At 41.8% G+C, this 18,270-nt stretch overlaps 1 protein-coding gene and 1 pseudogene across 1 annotated transcript in view; one reads left to right on the top strand and one right to left on the bottom strand.

The window, feature by feature from the left end:
• Window positions 1-3,917: 3,917 nt before the first annotated feature.
• On the top strand, window positions 3,918-12,218 carry LOC115812904 (lipoamide acyltransferase component of branched-chain alpha-keto acid dehydrogenase complex, mitochondrial-like; annotated as a pseudogene).
• Window positions 12,219-13,214: 996 nt separating this feature from the next.
• The window catches only part of xpr1b (xenotropic and polytropic retrovirus receptor 1b), a 23,114-nt gene continuing 18,058 nt past the window's right edge, over window positions 13,215-18,270 (bottom strand). The window contains 7 exon segments of the mRNA XM_030773220.1: window positions 13,215-15,399; window positions 15,780-16,001; window positions 16,297-16,313; window positions 16,315-16,437; window positions 16,587-16,742; window positions 16,990-17,203; window positions 17,333-17,505. Coding sequence (XP_030629080.1) covers window positions 15,345-15,399; window positions 15,780-16,001; window positions 16,297-16,313; window positions 16,315-16,437; window positions 16,587-16,742; window positions 16,990-17,203; window positions 17,333-17,505 — 960 coding nt within the window. The 3' untranslated portion in view covers window positions 13,215-15,344.

Genomic DNA, 18,270 nt, shown 5'->3' with positions numbered 1-18,270 from the left:
AAGAAAACTTAATTTGCGGTTGGGGCCAGTAGTTCGATCACATCGCAGTGTCAGGAGACGAAGCAATGATGAAAATTCTACTTATAAACCACAAAAAAGCTCTTAATATCCCACTGAAAAGGCCCCATGTCCTGTGAAGAGGGAGAAAACTCTCTCATAATCCTCTAAGTGATAAATCACTGCAGAATCTCGAAATCCCTAAATGCACAAAACGTTTCTTGCCTTTTCACGCCATTTTTTAGTTTTAGAAAGTAAACTTTCGCGTAAAATGTTCGCCTATTACCGCAACAAAGTAACAAAACTTCAGCATACTCCTCAGGGCTCAATACTTGGTAACCACGTGCCCCACAACCACACAAAGGCACGTTGCTAAGGACGGGGTTTCTTTGACCAATCAGCATTGAAGACGCTGCGCCAGACATAAACATGAGACGAGATTTTGGATTAATGCCACTGCATTTCTAAAACGATCTGGAACTTCACGGGCACATGTCTGGGTCTTGGTCATCTAGGAGATGTAAGGAAAGCTTTGGAGAATATTTTACTGATAACTGTAGGGCGAAATGTCGGTACGATATGGATATTCTCTGCTTTCATTGTAAATTTCAGAGCTTTCTTTACCACTAAATCCAATATGAACTCAGCTCAGCTCACAAAGTTAAATCTGACGATTATTTGTAGCTATTGATTTCGAGCAGCAGTACAATATGCATTGTATTTCACTATATATCTGAGAACTTTTCTCTTACCTGTTTGCTCTTCACTCTCCACTACACTCTCTCACTTACAGGCATACTTTTTCGCAGTTATTACAAAAATGTTACATTTCTTTACTACAGATTCTGTAGTTCCTCTTTCACCTAAGGATATTCAGTTCTCTCACAAAAGCCCAGAGGTGTGTCTGTCAGGATAGGATAATGTGATCATGTCCCGCTTTCCGTGTGAGGTCTTGCGGAGAGGACATGCACGTGCGCTTGACGTGCTTCAACCATACCACGGCTTAATATAAGTATCAGACTGACCGGACGGCACACGCTCAAACGCAATCCTTAACACTCATCGGGTCATCAGACGACTGCGGTCAGATTCGTAAGAAGCTAACAGACAATGGACGCGATTCAAATAATGGACGTATGTAAGAAAAAAGAAATAAAATAAATTTCCTCTCCTAAGCAGAATAAAAAAACAATTTAATCACACACTTCTCTCATCTTTCTCAAAAAAGTCCAAAACTATTGAAATATTTCACAGAGGTTACAGGAAATACTGTACATTTATACGCACCCTCCCCTTACCCAAGTCATCTGTCCAACTGGCAAATGTTTTTGTTACACTCTGCCTTTGCACTCATAAGCTGACCATGCTCATTCATTCCACTCCACTGAAAACCTATGACAGGCACTACACACAGGCTCGCCCATTAGCACAGAGATGTTACCTGCAATGTGTGAGATCCAGGCTGTCTGGGGCAGTGACGCTGGAGGCTTGCGTTTGACTCGCCAATGTCCCCCCCAGGCTGAGACACGAGACATGCCGTCATTGAGGTCCAGTTAGAGAAGAGATAGAGTCCAGGTGAGGAAGAGACCTTGATCACTGTTTGTTAAGAAGTCCCTTTCGAGGGGTCTTCACCAACATGTACGAAGCTTAGAGGCAGGTACCGTGTTGACTGGGTCTATCCGCTAAGGGAGACCAGAGAGGCAAAGCAGTGCCGATTCAAGGCCTCGCCTAACAAAGTGACATGTAACAAGGGTACGAGCAGCTCAGGTGACACACTCAGGTTACTGTTCAACCCTGAAGGAAAAAAAACAAAAAACAAGCTCAAGTCCCACAGGAGTGTTTTGTTACACCAGATTCCCATAAGGTGAGAATCTCTCTCCTCTCAGAATATCTTCTCAGACTGACTACTTCTGCCATATGACCTCTGCCAATAGCTTATATTCTCTCTATTCATCTCAGTGGCTGTATTGCAGTGTGAATATGTAAAGCTCTTATTGTAACCAGGCCTTTGGCACTATCCTGTGGGATTTGGAAGTAGTAAGACGGAGTGGAGAACTCAAAACATGAGATGGTGTCGCTATGTTGAGGCCAGTACCTGAACAGACCAAGGGTTCTAATAACAGAAAGGTCAATAAGTGTGTTTGAGAAAGGTTATCTCTTCTGTATGCAGTTATATGAGAAACACAGGAAGTGGGCCCTGCTCGAGAACAAAAACAGGTTTCCTCCTCACTCAGACATAACATTAAAAAAAAAAAAAAAAGTGCCAAAGACAGAACAAAAGAATTTGGCAGAGAGTACTACGCAACCCATTTCTTATCATCGTATCCCTCTTTCCCGTAATTTGTTACTGATTTCAGAATCACGGTCGCTGATGTTTCTTTTTTTTAAATTACCAACACACTGAATTTCAAGCAGAATTTCCACCCCATTGTCCAAAAAATATGAGGTGCAATTTCATGGCATCCAATCAGACTGCATTGACTCAGTGTTACAAGAACATACTGTACTGAGTATAAAATGAAACTAATGTGTAGGTCAGACAGTGGAGAGCTGCTCCCATGACATGACAGAAGTTATTAATATTTCTTTGAAATACATTTATTTTGAATACTCCCAATGTTCTAACCCAGGAAACACGTCTCTCCCTCTCAGTATGTGACACCCGAGTCAGACCTTGTTATCTATTCCTGTCTCAGGCTATCTAATCAGCCCGTTAAGCTCTACTTTAAGAGACCAGTGGAAAATACTCGGAGCTCCAGGTGACGCTAATCTTAATGTGAGAATCGTCACTTGCCCTCTGCTGCCAATTGGTCTGTCAGAACTTGAGTGATGTGACGTCAGAAAGACTGGGTCATCTGTGTAGAAACATCACCATTTACAGTGCGTGGGCGCTATGGTCATAACAGCGATCACTTCAGATGAATGAAATAATTGAACAGGAGGTCGTGGAGCATTACAGACCATCGAACATCAGGTGTCATGTACGAAATCCTTTTCGTTTCGCTACAAAGGAAACCTATTTTGAAGAAATTTATGGCAAGCAGTTGTCATAAATTAATTCACCTGACCTAGATCTAAAAAAGGGAAGCGAGTTATATTCCACATAAAAAAGTGTTCGCCCTGCAGACCGAATACACGCGCGGGATCAGTGTGAACTGTTCCAGAATGTGATATCTGTGTTCCAGAATGTGATATCTATGTTCCATAAGCAATTCGTAATGGCAGAGCTAATTCGATTACTACTAGGTTGTAGGTATATTATATCTTGAATATTTATGGTAACTTTTTCAGAATTTACATTTCTTTCAAGTCATACAGAATGAAATTGGCAACGTATTTCCAGAGTGGCGAACAGTTTGAATAAGTATACGTGCAAATACATACTACTATCCACGCAATCCACCTATGTTTTACGTCATGTTTATGCCTCAGTGTACTGTGTAAAATGTGTCATTATTTCTTTATTACATTATTATTTTCCTAAAGCTAACACATGGTTCGTCAAAACTGTGTTTAAATAAATGCCGTACAGAGAAAACAAAAGCTTTGAAAATAAAGACGAATTTCGCTGGTTAATAGTTGTGATTGTGGTGATTGGCTATTCAAAGGAGGCGCGTGTATGTCGTCAGAATCACTGTCATTTCTTTTAAAGAGAATAATATTTTGAGACAGACGTCTGTATGAAATTTCCGTTTCGATGTACTGAGGGGTTGCCATTTCCGGTTATTTAATACTCTGGCAAACTTTAAACTCCTTGGTCACTCCTATAGCTTACAAGGCAGTGCTATTTTAAATACGTTGAGCTTAAAATTATTTAACCATTAGAGAGTGGACCTGGTGTTACGAGTTCTAACACAAACATGAGCAAGGGCGCTGTTTGTCTCTTGATACGCCCATAATATCTTTGTCTGAGTGGGGAATAAAGATGGCGGCTGTGACAACGATGCGGAGTTCTTTGAGGATTTTAAGGCGATTGGTAAGACAGCACACGTGTTGCTGCCATGGTTATAAACATGCTTATTCAGGAAGGGACAGAAAGTTTCCCGACACCACACTATCGGTCAGCAATGCATGTCTCGGTCAACAGTTTCTCTGTAAAGTTTTCTCGCTTGGAAGTGAGATGTACAGTGAGCTGTAAAATGAACCTGATGCACGTTTGTCATTTCGCCTTCTGCAGTGTCAGTCCATTTACTGTTTTTGTTATGCTGTGAGTAAAACACATATCCTAAAATTGCTTGAAGTTAGCTAAATGACTGTCGACATTGAGGTGACCCAGTTGTCCCTAGCAACACGGTTGGCGTGTCTTTTGAGCGACTAACTCTTGTAAGAATGTTTGTTCAGACAAAACATGCATGTTAAAGACGGTATCCCTACACTAATAGTCTTATCGTTCATTTCAAAGCCCCAGCTATCATGCCGTCGTCTCAGACAGGGGCTCCAAACTCAAGCGATTGGACCACACCACACATCCCATCCTCCCCCTGTCTACTCTCCACTGCAGCGAAGAGGTTTCAGAGTGAGCTATGGTATGTGCCAGCGGTGACTGTTCACTCACAGTTTGTTCACTGTCTGCACAGTAGCACTCGACATCTTAACATTAGGAAATTACCGTAACTATTACAGCTGCATAGAGACTGCTGTTATGCAGCACTGTGTAATGTAATGGGGAGTGCTCCACAGTCGTACTGTTACTCTATACTTTATAGTCAAAACTCTCTCTGTCCTTTAAGTAAATCTCAATCTTGTTCTGAGATAAAAATCTAATTTCTGATAATGTTCTAACATCATTGTTTACATCATTGTTGCTTTAGTTTTGTGCTTGATATAATCCTGCCTCTTTGCTCATTCAGTGGCCACAGGACAAGTTGTACAGTTCAGACTGGCAGACATTGGAGAGGGGATCATGGAGGTGACGGTGAAAGAGTGGTATGTTTCCAGTCAGAGGACATGAGGGGACCATTGTCTGATTTGTTCCAGTGTTCAGCATCTATCCTCTAGCCCCTAATTTTTTGTTTTAGTATTATCTTTTGAACCCACCCCCCCAAACAGATGAATAAATAAATACATACACACACATGCATACATACATGGAGGGTCCTGTCTTTAGCAGGCTCCATGAGTTACTGAGAAGTTATGGTGATGATGAGAGACTAACTTGAGGGAATAATTGGAAACTAGGCAGGAAACTAAGTTTAGTGACTAATAGTACACAATCAAGTTATCAGCACAAGCACAAGTTTTGATAGCTGTGAAGTTAATAGAACCACTTTAGACAGTGAGTGTTTCAGGAGCTTGTTATTATTGTGTCTTTTGGTAGAAGACCTCAAGCATTTGGATTCTAGAGATGTGATCATCATAAGAAGACCTAGATTTAATAGCTCTGGACTGTGCTGTTTGCTATTTATTTATTTGCGGTGTAATGTATTTAAAACCATGACTAATTCTGTATGACGAGGTAGTTGTTTTTGGTTGTGGTGGTGGTGTTGTTGTTTTTTTTTTTTGGACAGATTCTTTCTTTTTTACTTTCCCTATATTTTTGTTGTACATGTTGTGTGAAATGTTAGCGATGTCAGAACATCTAAACAATGTTTTCTGTCATTTCATCACATTTTCAGGTATGTTAAAGAGGGGGACAAAGTCTCCCAGTTTGACAGCATTTGCGAGGTCCAGAGTGACAAGGCATCAGTCACCATTACAAGTCGTTACAACGGAATCATCCGGAAACTCTACTATGATGTTGATGCCATTGCTCTTGTTGGCTCCCCACTTGTTGACATTGAAACAGACAAAGCTTTGGGTAAATACTGAAGATCTCATTATTTTTGTTTATTTATATTTTTTCCTCTTAATTTTTTCTCTCTCTTGGTACTCTGCTCTTTGTTATAGTTACTTTTCTGAACACTTTATATTGTGGTACTTAGGAGGGACTGGCAGCAATTTTTTCTCTTGAACATTGAGCTCTGTATTATTCTCTTTTGCCTGCAGAGGGCACCCCTGAGGAGGATGTGGTGGAGACACCAGCAGTGTCCAGTGAACACACGCATCAGGAAATCAAGGGCCATAAAACCCAAGCCACCCCTGCAGTGCGTCGCCTAGCCATGGAAAACAATGTAGGTCTACACAGAACAGCTTTGTTCTGACAAACCTGTCCAAAAATGCCATTAGCCCAAGTCAGGATGCTTCACCTGAGTAACCCATTACAGAAAACTGAATTACACCTGCTTTCCTCCAACACTGTCATGCATATATTCAGCAACCATACCGTCGTGCTAGTGATTCTGATTGGGCTGGCTTTACTGCGGCTGTTTTACCAGCTGCTGTCAGACAGCTGATGTGCACTCTGCAGGCTTGGTTAACAGCCCCAGTGTACATCTTCAGGGGTGTTTTAGTCGCCCTGAGAAGTATCAGCCAAGGTGACAGACAGAGTGCTACTCACGAGCACGCGCAATGCCCCATTTCTATCCACAATGTTGGTTAAATTGTCATGACATAAAGCTTGGTCTGTTCGAATAGGGATGTTTCCTCAGGCAGTCAAAAAAAGTTCCTGATTGTTAAAAGGCCATAGTTTGTTGGGTTTTCATCTGGCTGCTGTAGAAGGATTAAAACCCACAGCATTGCTGTTGTGTATGTTTGATGTGACTGCGGAGATTTTGGTGAGGCTTAAAACCGCCCGTGTTCCATCAGATCAAACTGAGTGAGGTGGTGGGGACAGGGAAGGACGGGCGCATTCTGAAGGAGGACATCCTCAACTTCCTGGCCAAGCAGACCGGAGCTATTCTCCCCTATGACGAGGAGAAACAGACGCCTCCAACCCCAGACGCTTCCGCCCCCCTTGACAAGGCGCCTGCTGCAGGTGTCCCCCGGCCGCCGACTCCACAACCGTCCTTCACTGGCCAAGACCGCACGGAACCACTCAGAGGTGAGTGTGAGAAAGCGGTGTGTTCAAGAACAATGACACTTGACATTTTATTTATTTATTTATTTATTTATTTATTTATTTATTAGACACTTATTCATTTATTTACTTTGCTTATTATTGTTTTTGTTGTTGTTTTTGTTGTTGTGGACAATGTGGGTTCGTTGGGGAAATAAAAAGGGAAAAAGAAGTTTGAACTTATAAACAGATTTTCTTTATTCAGGAACTCCAATAAACTGACACTTTGCCTCAGCTCAGCAGCACGAGAGCGAGCACAAGAGCAATTCAAAAACCTGACGACATACCCTGTCATCACTAACTCGCAACATTAATTGTTTTCCACAGATGAAGTATGGATCCTCATAGCGGACATACTGAATACCACCTCTCTAGCACAACAGCTAATCATTTCAGTACATCAGTTATTCTTTGTTTTTCTTAAGAAAGGTCTTTTGTGTGAACTTTCAAAGTGTTTTAAACTGTGTGAGATGGAAAGGCTTAGATGGAAGGCATTTTTGGGGTGGTTTTGCTGCCTGTCAAGCAAAAGTTTGCATTGTAGATGTTGCTGATAGGTGTCACGTGAATCCTTGTTTGTGTTTTTCTGTGTTAAACTTTTGCACAAAGTGTAAATGGTTAAGAATCAGCTTATGAGACACCTTTACTGTTAGACTCACAATTTTCGTTCAGAAGTTTTGAAAAGTTTTGAATTGAAGTTAGTTTATAGGATTAAGAGGTGCATTTCTACGTTTTCAGGTTTTCAGAAAGCCATGGTGAAAACGATGACGGCAGCTTTGAAGATCCCTCACTTTGGGTACTGTGACGAAGTGGACCTGACCCAGTTAGTACGGCTGCGCTCAGAGCTGAAAGGATTGGCCGAATCTCGAGGGGTCAAACTCAGTTACATGCCCTTCTTCATCAAGGTCCGTTCACACGTGAACCATATTAGCACCCTCATTGATCTTTATGAGTTATGGATTCTGGTGCAACCCCAACAATTATGGAAGGACCAAAGGAGACGAAGTCAAGGGCTTGAAGTTTTATTTCAGCGTACAACCTGCGCAGGGAGCCACCTCAAGCATAGAATCAAGAAGTGACTGCCTGACAGTCAAAAAGGCATTGTATATATACATCAGGCAGACAGTACAGTCAGCATAAATCAGTCAGTCATGATGTAGAAAGAGATGAATAACTTCTACACAGATAGTTACATTGATGACACCGGGAGCTCTAATCTAAAGCACAGAACTGACCGTATCAGGTTGTTTACTTTACGGCTATCCCCTTCCTTCCTAAGAACTAGATGAGCCCTTGTGACGCCACCCCGGGACAGCGGGGGATGCCTGTGGAGGTGGATAAGGCAGCTGGAAAGGGCATTACAAAGCACTTCAGTTTTGCAAGTGGCATGAACAGGAGAACAGCAGTAGTCTGGTTCCATTGTGAGCGTCCTTATCTAATTATGGTCCATCAATGGCTCCTTTAAATCTCTCTCTTTTTTTTTTTTTTTATAAAGACCTTCTTCTTCATGTTTCCTGATTATGAGATAATTACTTTATAGCTTAATTACTTGTAGCTTGTGGTTTTCTTTATCCAGCTGTATGGTCATTTGGCAATGTTGTTAGACTTTATAGACCTTAAATCGTCTGTGTCTCTCGGTGACGTGTGCCAGCCAATCGCAGTAAGCTCTGGTAAAACTGATAATCTGTGTGATTAAAGACCTGACTCCACTATATAAAGCACAGAAACTAGTCACCCTGTTTAAAGTCATATTTCAAGCTAATGCTAGAACTTTCTGAAGTCATTCACTGTGTGAATGTGAGAGGTGAGCACTGCAGCACTGCCTCTCTCATGAAAACACAGGACTCATCAGGATTAGACAGTGCTAGGTATCATCTGCTAAATATTTCTCCTATAGAGACAGCGTTGGATATTTCTCCTGTAGAGACGGTGCTGGATATTTCTCCTATGGAGACAGTGTTGGATATTTCTCCTATAGAGAGAGTACTGGATATTTCTCCTATAGAGAGAGTACTAGATATTTCTCCTATAGAGACAGCGTTGGATATTTCTCCTATGGAGACAGTGTTGGATATTTCTCCTGTAAAGACGTCATGTCATTTTCACATCTTCATTTATATTATGTAAGATGAAAACCCTGTGAGATTTTGGGAGTATTTGGAGTGTTGCATGTTTCTGTTATCTGTGGATCTTTGGTGGATTAGTAATGAGTAAGGACAGCAGGAGCTGACTCACCTGTTTTTCTGATGTCTAAATGTTTGCAAAAGTGTATGAGTCCCTTCATTAGCACTGATATTTATCTTCTCGGATTCACACGTCACACTTTTGTTCTGTGTTTTACACATAATACTATGATGCATGCCCAAATGCCACTTCATCTAACGTTTAAAAGATTAGTGACTGCTGACTCGTGATGTTTGCGAGTTTGATTCTCTGTGTAACCCAGTGTTTTTGTTGGTTTCCTGGGCAGGCTGCGTCTCTGGGCCTCTTACACTTTCCCATTCTCAATGCCTCTGTGGACGAGGGCTGCCAAAACATCACCTACAAGGCAAGACAACCTCCTCACCTTTCCCACGAACAAATCCCCTCTCCAAACCTCTGTTTGTTTTTGATCAGACAATCAGGCTCATATGGTGCACATCCTGAGAAGGCCATGGGTCAACCTGATGGAGAGCCTGTTTGTAATCTCTCAGGCTGGCATGAAAACGTGATCAGAATATACTGGGCAGGATGGTCAGAACAGCTGGGAAAACAGTCGATTGGGAGCTAAAGATACCCAGTGTTGTTTATGATACAGCTGTACACAATAAGGCTCTGACTGTTATTAATGACACTAGATGGCCCTCTTCACGTCCAGATTTGAGCTGCTTTTAACCCTACAGATGTACCTCAGACAAAACGGTTTATTATAGCGCTTTTCCACTAGACAGTGCTGGTGCCCATGCCGGTGCTGGTGGCGGAGCCAGTGCTGCCTTGGTGCCCTTTGAGAACTGACCCGAATTTCCACAGGTTTGGGAACTGAACGCTACGTAGTGAAAGTTTGGGGTAAATTCTGTGGGGAAAAAATAATGTCGGACAAAACGCATGTGCTTTCTTTTTACTTTTATGCTAGGCTTCCACACAGCGAAACACCCTCACGAATTTTGCCCAAACACTTTTCGCTCTGGGGGCGAAATTCATGAAAAATAGGTAAAGTCTGTCATCAGCTCAAAAGTTAAAAAAGAATGTTCCAATGATGGTCTGCAGTGGTCTATTTGCAACCAGCCAGAGCCGAGAGAGTGAGTGTTTTTTCTATCACTCTGGGTCCGACTACGTTCATGTAACAAGATATCTTTTGTTCCTAGTGCATAACACCCGATCAACAAACTGCACTAATTTATTCATTCTCCTGTGGATCAACCTGCATCTGATTGATGCATATTTTTATATTGTATGTATATTGTTTGTATTGTATTGGTCTAATCAGCTGCGTTTGCTGTGCCTTGTGTATTGTATTGCACTGTATGCCAATAATTAGGTGCATTTTTGGACAGGTTGTCTAATTATTGCAACCGTCTAAAGTTAGTTTGACGTTGTCCCTAAAGCGTTTTTGTGTGTTTCTGATTATATAACATTTATTTTAATCTCTCTTTTTCTCTCAGGCATCGCATAACATCGGCCTGGCCATGGACACCCCTCAGGGATTGCTGGTGCCCAACATAAAAAACGTCCAGAATGCTGAGCATCTTTGACGTTGCCGTGGAGATAAACCGCCTGCAGGCATTGGGCTCCGCGGGGCAGTTGGGCACCGCTGACCTCACGGGAGGCACGTTTACACTCTCCAACATCGGCTCAGTGAGTCTGGTCCTCTATGTCCTCCTCATGAGCTCAGGCATGCCACCAAACAAGCCTTTGTTCCTGTGAGGTGTAGATCAGTTTTCTCATATTTTATTGTGGGCTATATGTATGAATTTATCTCATATTTTACTGTGGGGCTATATGTATGAATTTATCTCATATTTTACTGTGGGCTATATGTATGAATCATTAGAAGACTGATGGTGCCTGTTTTAAATGAAAATACACAAACTGAACAGTTAAGTCCCATCTGAAGACCAGAGAGTATATGAAATGCTAAAAGATAGCTAAATTATCCTTTTATTTCCCCCGTCTGTAGTTGTTTAAGACATTAATTTCCTCATACTTCATGTAGAGGAGTTTCACCTTTGACTGTCAGCATTTCAGCTTACAGAGAGAGCTATAACTATTTTAGATGTTTGTAAATGGACTCTTGGCTTAACTGACAAGGCCGGTATTAAGTTCTTCAAGTGCGTGTGTGTATACACACACAAATACATGTATATATATAGAGAGAGAGAGAGAGCGGGGGAACTTGCTACTTGCTGTGTATCCCAACTAGCACCAATAAAAATAATGAGAAATCTGAGTCAGAATTATAACAAATTTAAAAATGTATGCATGTTCAACTTCTTCAGTGGCAAATATTGGTGGCTGAAATGGAATGTGTCCTTAACATGACCATGGCATTCTCTGAGAAGCTTTGATTGATGCCAAACCACTGATTAGGTCAGCGACTGGATAACAAATGAATGCTGTGTGATAAGAGACAGGCCTGACAGAGCTTCTGTTGTTGTGATTCTTTTCCTTCCATCTGCTCAGATTGGTGGGACTTACGCCAAACCTGTGATTCTTCCCCCTGAAGTGGCCATTGGAGCTCTGGGTAAGATCCAGGTAAGGTGCCCTGCTTTCTTCACCTCTTAATACAACACTCTGGTCTCACTTCTCATTAAAGAGCACAGGAAACAGCAGCCATCTCCACATTCAGGGCTTATATTTATTAATAACCAGGGAGGTTCTTTGCTTATTGTCATTGATCACATGTAAATCATGAACCTTTATGTGTACGTGTTTCACTCAAGTTGGAACAATGTTGTTCGAGTATAAGCTGTGTTATAGTCCATCAGAATCACTAGTTGGGAATTTCTGCTGTTCTGTGAAGTACTGGCTAAGCTGAGAGTGCTGCTCACAAGCATGCACAACCCTCATGCCTCTAACTTCTGCATTAGCCATTTACAGTCCCTTCTATGACAACATTGCTCTCTCTATCTCGCCCTGCATCCAGGTACTGCCGCGGTTCAACTCTCATAACGAGGTGGTAAAAGCTCACATCATGTTTGTCAGCTGGTCTGCCGACCACCGGGTCATTGACGGGGCGACCATGTGTCGCTTCTCCAACCTGTGGTGCTCCTACCTGGAGAACCCAGCCTCCATGGTGCTGGACCTCAAATAAAACACAGCCCCAATGAGTGTCTGAGTGAAAGCAAACGGATTCTAGTTCTCTTTTGTTTTTTTCTCATCACTGCTTCTTGTAGCCACATCACAGTACCTCTTATTGGTGATTGTGTGGAACCCTCCTAAGTTGCCTTAATTATGGAATGGTTGCTATGGAAACTCATCTGCAAAAGAGACCACAAGTTGTTTTACTCTGAGACTGCAGGCCTAGTCACAGCTAGTTTTATGCACAGCTTCTGATCAAGCACCGAGTAGGCCTTTTCTGAAGAGACATGTGTCCCATGAATGAGCCAATGTGTACCTCAGTTGTAGAAGAGGGCTTGTCTGACTGTGAAAAGATTAATGTGAAAGGTTTAGAGGTTGGCACTAAGTGATTTAAGAATGTGTATGGACACACCCATGTCTCTCTCCTCATTCAAGAAGGGCTCTTTGTGTGTGTCACCCTCATCATGTGAAACCACTAACTCTGCCTGAGTGACCATGGGCACTGCTTCAGAACAGATGATGTTTTGACATGAAAAAACATCATACTTCTCAATCATTACACTGCACGATCCAAATGGACAATACTGTGTAGATTGTCACATCTCAACCATGGGGAAACAAGTTTGAAAAAAGAAAACAATAAATCTTTAGCTCATACAATGGCGTTAATGTGTTTAATTTGATGTAGTTTGGGTGTTGGACAGCCAATAAAAGTGCTGTCAGCCCATTCTCTACCTCATGACTTCTCTTGGTCATTTAATACTTCGGAAACTCACACGTTGGCTTTCGTTGTGATTCAATACATCCAGCAGGGGGCGCACCCATACCTTTCTCTATATTGCGTGTGCTTACACCGTATGTACGGCTTTATATATATATAGAGAGTGGGAATGCTAGGAATGAAACGGTTATATTGATACTGCTTCCACTTTGTTCTGACAGCTCAAAGACTACAAGTCTGATGTGCTATTTGATATATATTTTTTAAATTTCATTTTATTTGTTTTGTTTTTCTTTTAACTTAAAAACATTGTAACAGGGAATGCGAATCAAGTTCGCTTGCAGTACTTTTGTTTTTTAACACAGAGTCTGAAATGGATGGTAAATCCTCCTTCCAGAAGGTTCCACGGACCAGGGCTATAGAGTACGACAATACAATGGACACAGCGGAACAGAACACAACCAAAGACCCACTTCAGAGGTCTCCTTCATTTCAACTCACAATGTCATGGGAAGCTGCTAGGGGAAAGGAAGAAAAACAACGACAGAAAAAAGAAAAAAAAACAATCCACAGAACAAATTGTTTTTGTTTGTTTTGTTTTGGTCCAAGCACTTGACGCAGTAGTACATGAAACCGTCAGAAGGAACGTGTAACTGTTGGGCGGTCAGGCAGCTTTGTCAAATCCATGTTCCCAAAACATTAAACACACTTCAGGTCCTGTTTATCACTTTCAACCATTTGAAAAAGTAAAAAATGTGTTTGTTTATGTGTGTGGGGAGAAAAAAACATGACTGAGCTTGCAACTAATTTAACTGCTAGCGCAGAAGAATTCCAGCATCCTTTTCTATGGTCTTTGTTGGAATGTAACAGGATTTCAAAACATGGTCCATGATGACCGTGTTGTAAATGTGAAACAGTGGTCTCCATTGGTGCTCGTCATAGACCTGAGGTGGGGTCCTTCCCGACAGATGTAAAGGATGTAAAACTGATGTATCCTCCGTTCATTCATATATGAAAAGACCACAGAGGAGGAGAGTTCTGGATGTGTCCTGTGCTTTACTAAAACCCTCAGGTGGCAAAATTGGGGTCAGGTCTCATTTTGGAAGACATAAAGGTCCAAAACAAATGAAATGGCTTTTTAAACTCAAGTCTCGAAAAAGAAATGCTGCCACACTGGAATGTGATGGAAAGAAATATCAAAACAAAATTAAAATGAAAGTACATTCTGCTTGCTTTTCTAATACTTTTTCTTCAAAAACAGTGATGTGTGAAGAGAAGAGAACCCATCTATAAAAAAAAGGCTGAGTGCTTTTCAGGAGCATGACAGAGTGGTTGGCATGAGCCAGTTCACAAAGCCAAAAACAGACCTCTGTCCACTACAGATTCCTGGCTTCTTCTTAAACCTTCTACAACCAAAACCTATGAAGAAGCACTGCTTTAGAGTCCACTGTTATTATAACAAGTTGAGAAGGAAGAATTCAGAGGCAGACGTTCTCATTTGGCATTAAGTAGACTCGGCAGGCTGGCCGCAGTGGTATGTTTAAGAGACTGGAAATGTTTAAGGGGAAGGGACAGTCTGCCTAAATGGTGCCACCTGAGGGTTTTAACATGTGAAGAAAAAAAAAAAAAGACAGTTTTTCCAAAGGCTTTGGGAGACACTGTACATGATCTGTCTATTAAAAGACTCTTTGTCCTCTTAAACAACGTTCAAGGCATCTCTCCTTCATATAAATAACAATAAAATGTACATTCAGAACTTTAAAAAAACAAAAAAAACCCAAAATAAAACAAAAACAACAAAAAAATTATGAATTCACGGATGTTGTTGACTCATCCAAGAGACAAAGACTGCTATGAATACATCACCATTGTCGTCTTCATGAAAAAGAAAAAAAAATATATATATATATCCCACACTGAATGTGTGCGTGCATGTGTACGTCCACTCACACTGAGAGTGTGTGTGTCAAATTACACTGCTTGCCGGAGTGTCTGATTGCTGTCCAGGTCTGGAAACTCCACTCCAGGTTAATTAATATCATTTCTGAATATCACTTTTAAATCAATAACCTCCCTGTCATTTGTATATACATTTATATGTTTATACAAGTTTGTTTGTTTGTTTTGTCCACTCAATGGATCTTCAGAATAACAAAGGCAAGTAACAAATGCATGAAAAATACAGTAACTAAAGAGTGGCTGGTCCTAGTTGACTGAATGAGTTGTGCGATGTGTATGTGTCTAAGTCAATAAATCTCTGAGAGTGTGTGTGTGTGTGTGTGTGTGCCAGTGTCATCAATTTGGTGGGGGCAGGCAGCTTTGTGATGGACTGATTGGATAGCAGTTGGATAGCGGGCGGGCCCAAGTATGGGGCACGGTCCATTATGATTGGCCGTGTACCCTGATGAAGAGATTAGGTCAGGTGTCATCGTCTGTGTCCTCTATCAGAACCTTTGTGTCTCTGGTTTTGGACCTGAAAAAGAGAAGCAGACAGCTTAGGAGTGAATGCTCACCTATCCTTGACACAACACCTGTGTGTATTCATACTGATACATGTACATATCAATATAGTGTCAGTGAACCGAATACAGTACAGTATCTACAAATTCAAACAAATGTGAACTTTAACAAAAAAAAAAATGTTCTGAGACCATTGATTCAAATTGATTCTTCTGTGCTACTTTGTAAAAAGGTGATGTGAAAAAAAAATCTGTCTCCCCCTTTTTTTCCAGGATTAAAATGGTCTTATTCACTCTAGCTAGCTGCCATGAACAGGTGCCAAATTGGCTTCTACATTTGTATCTAACTGCATGCATGTATGTGTGAGTTTGTGTGCGTGTGTGGCCGTCATACTGGGAGGCAAGGCGGGGCCGTCTCAGAGACATGCTGTAACTTCTCTTCCAGCTCTTTTTGCCCAGTCTGTTCCTCACACCGTCCTCCTGATCCATCATCTGCTCCAGCAGGGTCTGGTCGTCAGCGTTCAGCGGCGCCACCGAGATGTCCCTCACCGCACGGAACTCACCACAGTTATTCAGATGCTCGTTCTCCAAACGGAAGAAGTTCCACACGAACCGTCTACGATCACGTGCACAGAAAAGATGGCAAGGCGTACACTTATCATTCACTGTAATATGTTTATTTGTTTGTTGATTATAACCGATCTTTCAGACACTCTATTACTATTGCTTTATATTACATGAGATAATTATACTGCTACTTGTATATTGCACAAACAAAGGATACCCTAGTAATTTTAAATCACAGAGTTAGAGAGAGGGGCATGATTGGATTTCAAGTGTGTGTGAGAGAGGGAGAGAGAGAGAGAGAGAGAGAGAGAGAGAGAATATGAATTGTGTGTTGTTGTACTGACCGGAAGACCTCCAGGGGGGGCGAGGACAATGGCCAGGACGTCGTTGGCAGTGTCAAAGCCAGAGAGAGTACTGAGAGAGAGGGGAATGGTCCAGGCAAAGCGAAGGATCACGTCCTCCAGTATGGCACAGTAATAGTAAGCCTGTTACAAATCAAGCATAAAGGTCATTCAGTGGGTCTTACACAGACTATTAGATATCAGACCACACACTAATGTACTAAGCCTCTATGACAAACACCCTGCACAGACACCCTATCACTCATGTGTTGTTTATGTGTGGGCTGTCTTACTTTCTGTGGGTAAACAATCTCCTCTCGGAGGAAAGAGTTTTCCCCAGCGTTACGGTCAAACAGACCCCAGTCCATCTTCAGGTCCCACACCAGAGTGTAACAGGAACTAATCACCGAAAACGCAATCAGAAGGTAGAAGAATACGTTTGCATCGGGCTGACCTGCGTGAAGAGGAGCCCAAAAGTCAGTCAGTGTGTCAATCAAATCCAACTGACAACAAGGTGGTCAATCTTAGGTAAAGTTCTGAATGAGAATTTTTTGCGTCCCTCAAGAATCTGTATGTGGGTCTCTATATTTCTTCAAACGCAAGACACATACATTATGCTTTCTAAGTTTATGACCCTTCCAATCCTATATGGACCAAAAAAAAGAAAAAGGCAATATTGTACAAATGTGGTATCACGCTGCCGAGTGTCGACTTGCCTTTGTGCGTTTTGTAGAGTGCATTGAAGGTGACCACAAAGAACGTGGTGGAGTACTTTCCCGCATTGACCAAGTGAGGGAAGGCACGCTTAGTGTCACGGTAACGGCGGAGGCACTGGACAAAACGGAACCAGGCGGGCAGACACTGGATAACAGCCCGTACTCCGTATGAATATGTATTGCACATACCTGCAAACAAATATAATCATAAAGCTAAAGCAACAGCCAAGCCAGTGAATAAACTGTTAGGTCAGGTTAATGTTAATCTTGAGCAAACAGTGGAAAGAAATAAAAAGAACAGCTGGCACTGGACAACATGTGCAGCCTTACTGTGCTCTTTAAGCTTTTCAAAGGGCTTCTCCCACTTCAGGTCCCAACTGTAGAAGCATATTAGGTATTCAAGGTCCATCAGAACCATCACGAGAGAGTTGAGCTGGTCAGCCAGCCAGAAATCAGCAAACTCCACTCGGTGAAAAGGAGCTGTGACTACCCTGAACTGTGAATGGCCAGAGAGACACAGACATAAGACAAGCAGTCAGAGGCACTCCCCTAAAACCCGCCTGAAAGTAGAATATGGGTGGTTATTAGGGCTGCTCCTGACCAAAGATCTTCCTAGTGGACTAGTAGTCGTTAGTTCAAGCCATCAGTCGTCTAGTCGTCGCACGTTTATGATATTAATTTAATTATTTAAATACGTATTTTTTGGGGTCATCAGAAAATGGTTTGAGTTCCAGGGCTGAGAAAGAATGATATAAGTAACATAGTTAACACTGTGCTACATCACAGAGAAATACAAAACCGTAATAACGAACCTTTAAAATATCAATTTTACAAGCGCGTGCATGAAGTAATTTTGGTCTGCTGATAAGTTGAGCAGTGACGTTGAACACCAAGGAATAGCCAGAGTAATCAAACACCTTTGCTTCGTGTTGTGGATTAACAAATTGGATCACAAAATGACACACCAGCTAACTATTTTGGTACAGATTCAGTGTAATTAACGTAATTTTATCAATGTTGTAGCAAACGCAACTCTGGCGAGCCAGCTCCCTGCCTGGTTGGCTGGACACCATAACGTTAAGTTCTGGCGAACAGCTGGTCAGCTCACCTTCCAACTAATAAACAAAAACACTTAAAAGTGGACAATATCCTGTTTGTTTTGTTAAAAACTGCATACACCACGGTAAAGTATAGGGATCGAAGTGTGTGAGTGGCAGCGAGATCAGATAGGTTCTCCCAGGCTGCCACACAATTAGGCCAC

Source organism: Chanos chanos, chromosome 5 (genome assembly GCF_902362185.1).
Source record: "Chanos chanos chromosome 5, fChaCha1.1, whole genome shotgun sequence".
NCBI lineage: Eukaryota > Metazoa > Chordata > Actinopteri > Gonorynchiformes > Chanidae > Chanos > Chanos chanos.
Note: the sequence above shows the minus strand (reverse complement) of the source record. Positions and strands in the feature narration are given on the sequence as shown.